This window comes from Homarus americanus, unplaced genomic scaffold, assembly GCF_018991925.1.
Source record: "Homarus americanus isolate GMGI-L3 unplaced genomic scaffold, GMGI_Hamer_2.0 scaffold53502, whole genome shotgun sequence".
In the NCBI taxonomy this organism is placed as follows: Eukaryota; Metazoa; Arthropoda; class Malacostraca; order Decapoda; family Nephropidae; genus Homarus; species Homarus americanus.
The window spans coordinates 211,725-223,781 of NW_024737993.1; the positions used below are offsets into that span (position 1 = coordinate 211,725).

The following is a 12,057-nucleotide window of genomic DNA, read 5'->3' on the forward strand; positions in this document are numbered from 1 at the left end:
GAACACAACTTTGGGTCCAACACAAATGGAAACTCACACAGCAGTTTCGTGTCGTAGTTCGCAAAATGTCATAAAATTACCATGAAAGTTTCCCTATACTCACAACACTTTCGTATATATTTTAGTTCACAAAAAAATCGTGAAATTCCCCAGAAAATTAAATTAACAGGAAATTTATCTTCAAATAATTGGAGCAGATTTCCACCTCCCAGGTAGTAATAGGATTAATGAAACAACTGATTGTATTATATAGTAAAGTAAAGCGAGTGTGTGGCCAATAGTGAGGGATGGAGAGTAGGTTATGAGGTCCTGTATCCTGTACTGTAGTCACACTCTATACATGAGCTGGAACCTACCAGTATATTCTTAAAACTCCCCCACAACCTCCCCTCCCCTCCTCCTCCCACCTTCCTCCCCTCCTCTCCCAACCCTCCCTCCTCCCCACAACCCTCCCTCCTCCTCCCCACAACCCCTCCCTCCTCCTCCCCACAACCCTCCCCTCCTCCTCCCCCACAACCCTCCCTCCTCCTCCCCAACCCTCCTCCTCCTCCTTCCCCCCACCCTCCTCACTCCTCCCCCTACCCTCTCCTCCCTTCCCCCACACCCCTCCTCCTCCTCCCCACACCCTCCTCTCCTCTCCTCCTCCACTCCTCCCCTCTCCTCCCCCACAACCCCTCCCCTCTCCCCTCCCTCCTCCTCCCCCAGCCTCCCCTCTCCCCTACCCTCCCCTTCCTCCTCCTCCCCAACTCTCTCCCTCCTCCTTCCCACAACCCCTCCCCTCCTCCCGACTATTCTCCCACCCCGTCTTTAACTTCACCCTCCCCCTACCCTCCCCTCTTCTTTCCTCCCCTATCCGTTGGTATCATTTCGACATTCTAAGTTTCTAAGTCTGGTGAAAGAAGTTTAAACCTTCTCTACCCTTGTCCTTGGTTCACCAGTTGTGCATATGACGGAGTAAAATAGATAGCTGATTTTTATTGGTGTTGGTTCCTGTCTTCCTGATGCTGTGGAGAGGCTCATTTAATTCTGATCTGCCCCTTCTCCCTTACCTTCCCCTTCTCCCCTTCCTCCCCCTCCATCCTTCTACCTCCCTACTGCGTCCCCCTCATCCTTCTACCTCCCTACTGCGTCCCTCTCCATCCTTCTACCTCCCTACTGCTTCCTCCTCCCCCATTCTACCTCTGCGTCCCCTCCATCCTTCCTCCCCCTCGTCCTTCTACCTCCCCTCCACCCCTTCACCCCTACCCTCCTACCTTCTACCTCATCCTCCCCTTTCTCTCTCCTTTTCCCCCTCTACCCCTACCTCCTCCCTCCCCTTCCACACTCTAGGTATAGCGATAATTTTCATTTAGATATAATTAGTGTTTTATTAGTCCTTGAAACACTGAAGATATAATTACCACTGTAGACTAATTACCACTGTAGACTAATTACCACTGTAGACATTTAATATTATTTGTCGCCGGTCCCTCCTATTTGTGACGAGTAGGCAGGTTAATTAGTGTCATGACATTCACCCACACGATACAGCTATTTATCTACAGGTAATATTGTATCAGGTGTGGCGGGTCTACAGCTTGTCTTTATTCATAATACTCAGTCTAGGTTATGGTGGGTAACTCAGTGGAATATTTGGTTGATATACAAAGACTTATAATAGGAATGACTATGTTTTTAACCCTTTCCTGCTTGGTTATTGCTCTGTGGGTTAAAGAATGCTAGACAGGATGTGGTGTGGTGGATACATTCCCTTCAGAGGTGCTGTAGAGTCCTGGACAAAGATTCACTCCCCGTGGTGAAACTTGAGTCAGAGAATGAGTCTCCGAACTTACTTACCCTGACTGTCATGGTTCGGGTGTGTTGCGTTATCTCATATGCGGGTCGATACTTCTTCAGTTTGGGAGGGAGCAGACTTTTTGTTACCCTGAGACCTGACTGTACCTGTCCACTGCTTTGCTGTTACTTAAAATACTAAACTTTTATATAAATTTAGATAATCATTTTTATTATATTTGTATTTGTATATGCAGTGAAACCTCCATATAACGGACTTTTCTTTTTCATATAATCCGTTAGAGGAGAGTGTACACTAACGGACCCTCGATACAACGTGTCTTTCATCTCAATAGTTCGTTCGCTGATTTCACATCTAATGGACCTTCGATATAACGTGACTTTCCTTTCCATATAGTCCTTTAAATGGAGGTTTCACTGTAATTATAACATTAGCTGTTCTTAACGACCGTGGAAGTCATTGAAGCGGTGTGACTGTTAACCCACACCAATATACTGTACTTCACTTGTCTTGGCTTTTATCGGAAACCTATGAACCGTTTTGGTAATATTTAAAGTTGACAAGTAATGTTTTCAAGGGCGCTCACGGTTACGCTATCAAGTTTAAGGCGAGATTTTTGTTTAAATTTGACTCTTGAGATATAACCTGTAGGTTGAGTCAGTGACGTGCAGTTTGTGGAGAAACATTCCGAAACACTTGGCAGTATCTTACCATCTACTTCTGGGTCTTGTACGTGATTGGTTTATATTTAATAATGTTACTTTTTATCATATATTATTAAGTCTGAAACGTTTATTGTATTTTGTTGTGAAACGTTTCCCCTATTTTGTGAAACGTTTCCCCTATTTTGTGAAACGTTTCCCCTATTTCAATGAAACGTTTCTTGTATATTGTGGGTTCCTCTTGCTGCTGTGTCTAGTGTTCGGTTCCTCTCGTTTCTATGATCATAAGGTATTTTTTTTAATATTTAGACCATTGCTGCGTCTCTTCCCCTCCCTAGTTCATATTCTCTCTCTTTGTTATTGCATGAACGTTTAGTGTTATCTCAGCTGAGGACGTTTATTCAATACAGTGTTTGTACCGCCACTGTTATTGGTTTCTTGTCTACGTCTGTCTTGTTATTCTTTGTTAAGTGTTGTTATTATTTTGGTTTTGTTTTTATATTTTTGTTATTGGTTTTATTGTTATTGGTAGAAGTAATAGTTGAAATAGTACTAGTTGTAGTAGTAGAAATAGTAATAATAGTAGTAGTAGTAATGGTTAGGTAATAAAAATTGTGAAGGTATGGCTATAAGGGGAGGTTGGAAATAATAATAATAATAATAATAATAATAATAATTGCATCAGCATTATTAATTACTACTGTGGGGGAGTAAATAGTTGGCTAGTTGTTGCTGTTGGGTGAAATATGCCCAAAACCTAAATTGTTTTGAGTGATGACCAGATAAATTTCCAATGTTTACACCATAATGGAACACTGTTTTTTTTTACGACCGGCCACATTCAGGAGCCGGGATATATGATCAGTTAGGTCTGGCCTCTATATGAAACGTGATACAGATAGTAGTTATACATGTGTTAGTGGACTATATGATGAACCTTGGTAGGATAGTTGTGTGTGTGTGTGTTAATCAGATAGTTATACTAGTCGGGTATAGTGATATATGACATTTATTAAGAGCTGAAGGGTGTTTCCTGTGCTTCAGAACGTAATGTATTAGTTAACTCACTCGAGAAATTTGAGCTAAAAGGTGACAATGGATAGGGTGCTTATATAGTAGTGCAGCTTTACGCCTCTACAAGTGGCCCTGTTATATAAGGTGACTGGACAAAATAATGGGTCGCAGTCAAAAGACGTCAACCTCACCTTTATTTCACAGTTTTCATTCTTAAACATGTGTACAAAATGGAACGCAAGGAAAGTGAAACGTACTCAGGTTATGGTCATACCGTGTGGTAAATGGTGGGAGTTAGAGTTAGGTTAGGTTAGGTTAGATTGTATTAATTGTTCCTTGGTAAGTTTCCATCGTTTTCTTCCCCGTGTACTGTATTAAGTGTGTCTCAGCTGTGTGATGTATTACTAAGTGTGTCTCAGCTGTGTGGTGTATTACTAAGTGTGTCTCAGCTGTGTGGTGTATTACTAAGTGTGTCTCAGCAGTGTGGTGTATTACTAAGTGTGTCTCAGCTGTGGTGTATTACTAAGTGTGTCTCAGCATGTGGTGTATTACTAAAGTGTGTCTCAGCAGTGTGGTGTATTACTAAGTGTGTCTCAGCTGTGTGGTGAATATAAGTGTGTCTCAGCTGTGTGGTGTTTACTAAGTGTGTCTCAGCTGTGTGGTGTATTACTAAGTGTGTCTCCATTACTAAGTGTGTCTCAGCTGTGTGGTGTGATACTAAGTGTGTCTCAGCAGTGTGGTGTATTACTAGTGTGTCCTCCAGCTTGGTGTATTACTAAGTGTGTCTCAGCTGTGTGGTGTATTACTAAGTGTGCTCAGCTGTGTGGTGTATTACTAAGTGTTCTCAGCTGTGGTGTATCACTAAGTGTGTCTCCAGCTGTGTGGTGTATTACTAAGTGTGTCTCAGCAGTGTGGTGTATTACTAAGTGTGTCTCAATGTGGTGTATTACTAAGTGTGTCTCAGCTGTGGTGTATTACTAAGTGTGTCTCAGCTGTGTGTGGTGTTTACTATGTGTCTCAGCTGTGCTGTGTATTACCCATGTCTCCAGCTGTGTGGTGTATTACTAAGTGTGTCTCAGCTGCAGTGTGTGCTAAGTGTGTCTCAGCTTGTGGTGTATTACTAAGTGTGTCTCAGCAGTGTGGTGTATTACTAAGTGTGTCTCAGCTGGTGTATTACTAAGTGTGTCTCAGCTGTGTGTGTATTCTATTGTCTCAGCGTGTGTGTACTAGTGGTCTCCAGTGTGGTGTGTTTCATGGTTTTGTCTCTTGTTCCAGGTTAGGATGCGGTGAACCAAGAACATGGAGGGGGCCAAGGACAACAAACTCCTGTCCATGCATCGGCTCAGCCCCACCCTTCTCTCGGTGAGTCCCCTGTCACGCCCCACTAGTCCCCTGTCACACCCCACTAGTCCCCTGTCACGCCCCACTAGTCCCCTGTCACGCCCCCACTAGTCCCCTGTCACGCCCCCACTAGTCCCCTGTCCGCCCCCCACTAGTCCCCTGTCACGCCCCCTAGTCCCTGTCACGCCCCACCTAGTCCCCTGTCACGCCCCCACTAGTCCTCCCTCCTGTCACGCCCCCACTAGTCCCTGTCACGCCCCACTGGTCCCTGTGCCCCACTAGTCCCCCACGCCCCCACTAGTCCTGTCGCCCACTGGCCCTGTCACGCCCACTAGCCCTGTCCTCCTGTCGCCCCTGGTCCCTGTGCCCCACTAGTCCCCTGTCACGCCCCCTAGTCCCCACGCCCCACTGGTCCTGTCACTTCCCTGGTCCCTGTCACGCCCACTAGCCCCTGTCACGCCCCTGTTCACGCCCCACCTGGCCCCTGTCGCCCCACTAGTCCCTGTCCGCCCCCACTGGTCCCCACTGGTCCCTGTCCCCCGCTCCCCCCACTGGTCCCCTGTCACGCCCCTGGTCCCCTGTCACGCCCCACTGGTCCCTGTCACGCCCCACTGGTCCCTGTCACGCCTGGTCCCCTGTCACGCCCCACCTAGTCCCTGTCACGCCCCCACTAGTCCCCTGTCACGCCCCCACCTGGTCCCCCGCCCCCCACTAGTCCCCTGCCACCCCCCACTGGTCCCTGCCACGCCCCTAGTCCCCTGCCACGCCCCACCTAGTCCCCTGTCGCCCCACGGTCCCTGTCACCTGGTCTGTCACACCCCACTAGTCTGTCACGCCCCTAGTCCTCTGCCACGCCCCACTAGTCCCCTGTCACGCCCCATTAGTCCCCTGTCACGCCCCATTTCTTGCCCATTGTCCACCCCCACTAGTCCCTGTCACGCCCCACTAGTCCCTGTCACCCACTAGTCCCTGTCACGCCCCACTAGTCCCTGTCACCCCCTGGTCCCTGTCACGCCCCACTAGTCTGTCACGCCCACAGTCCCTGTCACGCCCACTAGTCCCCTGTCCGCCCCACTAGTTCCCTGTCGCCCCACTAGTCCCCTGTCGCCCACTAGTCCCCTGTCACGCCCTAGTCCCTGTCACGCCCCACTAGTCCCTCACGCCCCACTAGTCCCTGTCACGCCCCACTAGTCCCCTGTCACGCCCCACTAGTCCCCTGTCACGCCCCACTGGTCCCTGTCGCCCCACCCTAGTCCCCTGCCACCCCACTAGTCCCCTGTCACGCCCCACTAGTCCCCTGTCACGCCCCACTAGTCCTCTGCCACGCCCACTAGTCCCCTGTCACGCCCCACTAGTCCCTGTCACGCCCATTAGTCCCTGTCACACCCATTGGTCCCTGTCACACCCCATTAGTCCCCTACGGAAGACTCAGGTTGGGTGTGGGTGATTCTAGCCTGTATTATTATTTTTATTTTACAGTATTAGCCCACCCGGGCACAGGTCTCTGCATCGGGGCCTGGGAGGCAAATGTAATAATAATAATAATAATAATAATAATAATTCAGATAAGTAAAATTTATAATATAAAATAAAAAAAAATAATGATAATGATAATAATAATAATAATAATAATAATAATAATAATAATAATAATAATAAAGAACCATAAAGAAATACAAATCTGAAAAAAATTTGACAACAGTGAGGAACAATATATGTATGTTGTGTTGTCAATAGTAAGAGAAACAATTGAGACCTGATATTGTGTAAATGAGGCAGAAAGTCAGATCAGCAACCTGGGACTTGGTCACAATTTTGGTGATGCCATATGGCAGCAGGATCTACCATTAGACAATACATTATACTTCCAATTTCTTCCCAGGCGGTAGTACCTCCCTGTTTGGGCTCCTACTACTGGTAAGGTTAGGTTAGTTTCTCATCCTCCTACTATTCTTCTTCCTTCTTGTTCTCCTATTCCTTATTTTCATTCTCCCAATCCTCCTCCTCCTCCCCCCCCCCCCCCCCCCTCCTCCTTCTTCCCCCCCCCCCCCCCCCCCCCCCTCTCCTCTCCTCCTCCTCCTCCTCCTCCTCCTCCTCCTCCCCTCTCTTCCTCCTCCTCCTCCTCCCTCCTCCTCCTCCCCTCTTCTTCCTTCCCTTCCCCTCTTCTTCTCCTCCTCCTCTTCTCTTCTTCCTCCTCCCCCTCTTCTTCCTCCTCCCCCTCTTCTCACCTTTCCTCCACACTTACCATCCTTGTCTCCTCCCCTGTTATGATCCGCTCTCCCCTCATTATCGACGGTGCCGAGGTAATAAACACGTTATAATGTCAACAAATTTCAAGGGTATTAAAAAAATATATTTGAGATATTTTCCTGGATGTGTTTTTATGCACGTGTAGAGAGAGACTTTTAATGACCCCTCCCTAATCTCCCTGCATTATCTCCCTCCCTAAACTCCCTTCATTATCTCCTTCCTAACCTGCCTTCATTATCTCCTTCCCTAAACTCCTTTCATTATCTGCCCTCATTATCTTCTTCCCAAAACTTCCTTCTTTGTTTCCCTCCCTAATCTCCCTTCATTGTCTCCCTTCTTTCCTCCCTTTCTCAACTTCCTTCCCTCCCTTTCTGAACTTCCTTTCTTCCTTGTCGAAACATGACACGATAAATAGGCCAACAAAATGTAATTGGATTTACTTCATATTTAGGAGTCAGCTTAAGCACCCTAGGAGTCAGCTTAAACACCCTTGGAGCCAGCTTAAACACCCTTGGAGCCAGCTTAAACACCCTTGGAGCCAGCTTAAACACCCTAGGAGCCAGCTTAAACACCCTTGGAGTCAGAACACCCTTGGAGCCAGCTTAAATACCCTGCACACATGCGCTTATTATACGTAATGTTTCGATCGTTGTCAAGGTCGGAGCTAAAGGTCAAATAAACACCTCGTCCGGAGTGTAACAAGATCTAGACGACGATAAAGGTCATTAGAGGGCAAAGTGGTCGTTTAGGGCTGTTTCTAAGGTCAAGATGAAAACAATGTCCCGGAGTGAGATATTTAATGTGTTAGGTTAGTGTTAGTTAAGTTTGGTTTGTTAGGTTTTGAAAGTTTTAATTAAGGTAGTTGTGTTATTAGTGAAGTTGGACAGGTGACTTGATGCAGGTGTTTGTGTCCAGACGCGTGTGGTGTATTTTATAGGAAGTGAAAGTCGAATTGTATTAAGAAAAATATCCATTTTCTAATACAGATTTAAATGCAAAGTTCCTAACCTAACCAAACCTAGCCAAACCAAATCTAACCTAACCTAGCCTAGCCTAGCCTAGCCCAGCCTAGCCTAGCCTAGCCTAGCCTAGCCTAGCCTAACCTAAAATTAGATACGCAGAGAAATACGCTAAAAACCTAGATACATTTTGACTGAATCGTCTTCATACAGTAATGGAATCGTCTTATTTCATGGCCAACCTGAACTCAATCTTGTGTACCAGCTTAATTTAGTCATCCCCAAGATAGAGCAAAGATATAGTTACTGTTTAATGAGTAATATTCAAATATACAAAATAATAATAAGAAATACAAAAAAAAATATTCCTTGTAGTTATAAATATGTTAATGGTGATAGTGAGTTTGTTATCGGTATTAAAAGGCTGGACTGTATTGTGTTATCTGCACTGTATAAAAAATAGTGTATTTTCATGTGTGATATGAACGATACGACGCTTAATATCACGTGTGTGTGTTTTAATATTGAAGTTTGATGGTGTTTTTTTATGTGAGCGTTTTGGTGGCGCTAGACTCTTAATTTATTGTGTTGTGAAGAGTTAATGAGCAATAAGAGACAAACGTTATATTATAATATCTGAACCCTGGGTGTTAGGTGTTCATATATTCAAACACACGATATGTCTCTGAACGATTAAGTCACCCTTGTGTGGAATAGACCAACAGTGTCAAAATATTATGTTCAGTCCCTCCCAGAAAACTCCTGTCGCCCATCTTGCTGAACCACGAACCCCAAGATTCATGAACTAGAAGCAGTATAGAGCGATGCGTTATTCAGTTCAGTAATGTAGTGAGGTAGATGGTTCATTCTCCACAGTACCGTCGCCACTAAGACGACAGAGGGAAGGCGTTTTCCCATCTTGCCCTAAGTGACATGATGCTGCCAGGTTAGCGAGTTATGGCGTGGTGCTCTCGTTGCCTCCCCTCCTCCCCTGTTGTCAAGGATAAGGGGCTGGGGGCTGCCACTCAGCTGTTCTGTTGTAAGTTCCGGGTTGTCATGTGTCGTGAGGCAGGGCGTTGTTAAGGAGCATTGTAAGTTGTGGTTCAGTGTTGCCTAGTGTAGTGGCGGTGGTCATTAATGGTCCGGGCCCCACCTGTAACAAGGGTATAAAGACACGCGAGCATTGTTTTGTTTGGCCGAGAATGATGGAGGCAGTGTTAACCTTGGCTGCTACAACCGTATGTTTGTGGTGACTTATTATCACCTTAACGCCTCTAAATGTTCTAAAAAAAAACACTGTGCTATTACTTCTAGAGAGCAAATTAAAAGAAAAAAAGATTAAGAGTCCGTCTCAGTGTGGTGTGTATAGTTGTTACACCACAAGATACTGCTCTGATCAATACTCGTACAGTCGTTACATCAGTCATTTGTAGTAAATGAATATTCATTATAGGAGACGCTGATGTGTGTACACAACATATATTAGTTACACACTGTATACACACACAACATATGTGTATATGTTCCTCTTAACAAAATGTAACATTAACACGATGTTTTAATGTTCGTTCTAGGTTTATTTTTGGTGTAAAGATTAATTGTTTACTATTTGACTCTAAAATGGAGACGCCACCAGTAAGACACGGGGCGTATGGCTGAATAATTTACCCGGTAGGACAGTGTACAGGCTAGTTGTGTTTTCTGTAGCGGATGGTTCTTAACAGACAGTCTAAAACATAAGTCGAGTAACCGTATCGATTGTAAGGAAGACTTATACTCTGGTTGGTTTCCTTGTGTAGGTGAGGAAAATGAGGACAATTCTACTTCTTTTTACGTCATAAACGAGTAACAAATTTAACATATTCCACAAAATCAGAGTAAATGTTCTCTTATCAATATTACTGTTTTCATACGAAAGCAATTAGCCCTGTGTGTATAAATTCCCGTTTTCTTTGGTGGCGGCGTCTTGTATGTGAGAGAGAACGGTAGATATTTTAGGGGCTAACTGTTAAACTCTTTACCGTTCTCTCTCATACTGCAACACACCGCCAGAGAAAATGGAAATAGTTACACACGTTGGGTTTATTTAGATTAACAGAATCAAAACATGAAGATTGAAGTGCATGGGTTTAAGAATGTTCTCTGATGTATAAACCTGAGAATGAAGACCTTAGAAGACAAACGCCAGATTATGACACGTGATGAAGTAAACAGATGTAAACAATAATACCTGTACGTGACTTATTAATTACATATCAGGTTGTCATCATCGAGTTAGACCAGGTGATTCCATATCCGTATTTGCATACCCTCTCTCTGACAGTATTTTCCTATATAATTATTTGAATATATTTTAATTGGTTTGATTAATGGTATGTTGGTTCCGTGTTAATACTATATTATATTTGTAGCTCCGTCTTCAATACTCCCACACCTCCCCTTCTCACACCCTCCTCATTCCCCCTCTGTTATTGCCAGGGTTAATGAGTAGTCTGTTGGGGTTTCTTATACATACATACATACATACATACATACATACATAATGGTGTCTGTCTCGACCTGTCTTTGGCTACAGACTTTTTGCATGTTTCAGAGTTCTGTTGGAGAGAGAGTTTTTCAAGCAGATGACGGGGTGACTGGTACAATATTCTGATACCCAGGAAGACACTCTACTTTGTCTGAAAATTTCATCTCATCGAAGCTAGTTAGGATGCGTCTTTCCCCAACCCTAATTGCTAAATTTTCAGGCTCGTTAAATACTGATGCTGACATCCTTGGCTACATAACAGTAATTTTTCATTTACTCGCTTGATACATTTATTATTATTATTATTATTATTATTATTATTATTATTATTATTATTATTATTATTATTATTATTATTATTATTATTATTATTATTACGGGTCGCTGGCGTTGGTCTGGGGTCTGTTCCTTGTGACCATGTGTAAGGAAAACTGTTGTTGGATAATTAATGTGTGTGTTTAGTCCATTTACTGAGGTAGCTAATTAGAACCTTGTGTCTCTTCAGATGAGGGCGCGGAGAGCGGGGATGACAGCGAGGAGGACATTGTCACTAACTACCTTGGGGGGTCCGCGGGAGCTCCCTTAGTACCCAGGGAGGGCCCTACATCCCCTCTCCACCATCACCACCACCACCATCACCACCACCACCTACAACAACAGCACCAGCAGCATCAACAGCAGCAACAACAACAACAGCAGCAACAGCAGCAACAACGCAGCCTCCAGCGTCAACAGCAGCAGGTGGTGGTGGCGAGCGTGCAGCCCGCCCACGCCCACGGCCCGCCCCGCCGCCTGGTGCGTATGGCTGAAATCCCCACCATGGACTCCATCACGGCCGAGAGCCTGGGCATGGGCGTGAGTGTGGGTATGGGCCCATCAGACGCCTTCATCCCGCCCATCCCCACCATCAGCATCACGCCACACTCGCCCATCGCCCACAAGCCCTTCACCGTGTTGGGTAAGTACCACAGCCACTCCCCTTAACCCGTCTACCCTTGTAGTAGATATCTTCCAGATCACTGTCCTAGTAGGAGACATTTAACTCTATTCTGTGTACACAGTTACTTAAGTTTCTTGTTGCTGATAAAGGCGAGGAGCATTGGAAAAAACTCAGTTGAACTTGCTTAAGATCTTACTAATGAAGGCAGCACCAGGTAAGTTGTTGACGCACGTAGAGGGTAAGATAGGGTTAATTACTGGCATTTTACCTTAGGGAATTACCACGTGAGGTGACTTACTTCCTTGGCGCTCACTCACTTGTTGAACGTCTAGCAATTGCGACCTCTTCTCCCAGCCTTTACTCCTGTTGTAGTTTGTTTATTTATCACTGTGTTATAGGTCTTCAGTATACAGATGGTGTTTGTCACATAGTTTATAACAGTGAAGTATCCTCTTTTATTCTTCAGTTGTTTTAAGGGCAGGCTAGAGGGGCCGTCACCCCCCCCCCCCTCCTCCTCTATGGTACTGTACCCCATCACGTTCTTCTAGAGGAGGGTGACCACCTTCTTC

At 45.2% G+C, this 12,057-nt stretch overlaps 1 protein-coding gene across 1 annotated transcript in view; it reads left to right on the forward strand.

Moving 5' to 3' along the window:
- The window catches only part of LOC121873643 (mushroom body large-type Kenyon cell-specific protein 1-like), a 52,587-nt gene that overhangs the window by 6,685 nt on the left and 33,845 nt on the right, over positions 1-12,057 (forward strand). Inside the window, exon 2 of the mRNA XM_042377293.1 lies at positions 11,036-11,506. Coding sequence (XP_042233227.1) covers positions 11,036-11,506 — 471 coding nt within the window. The remainder of the gene's footprint in view (positions 1-11,035; positions 11,507-12,057) is intronic.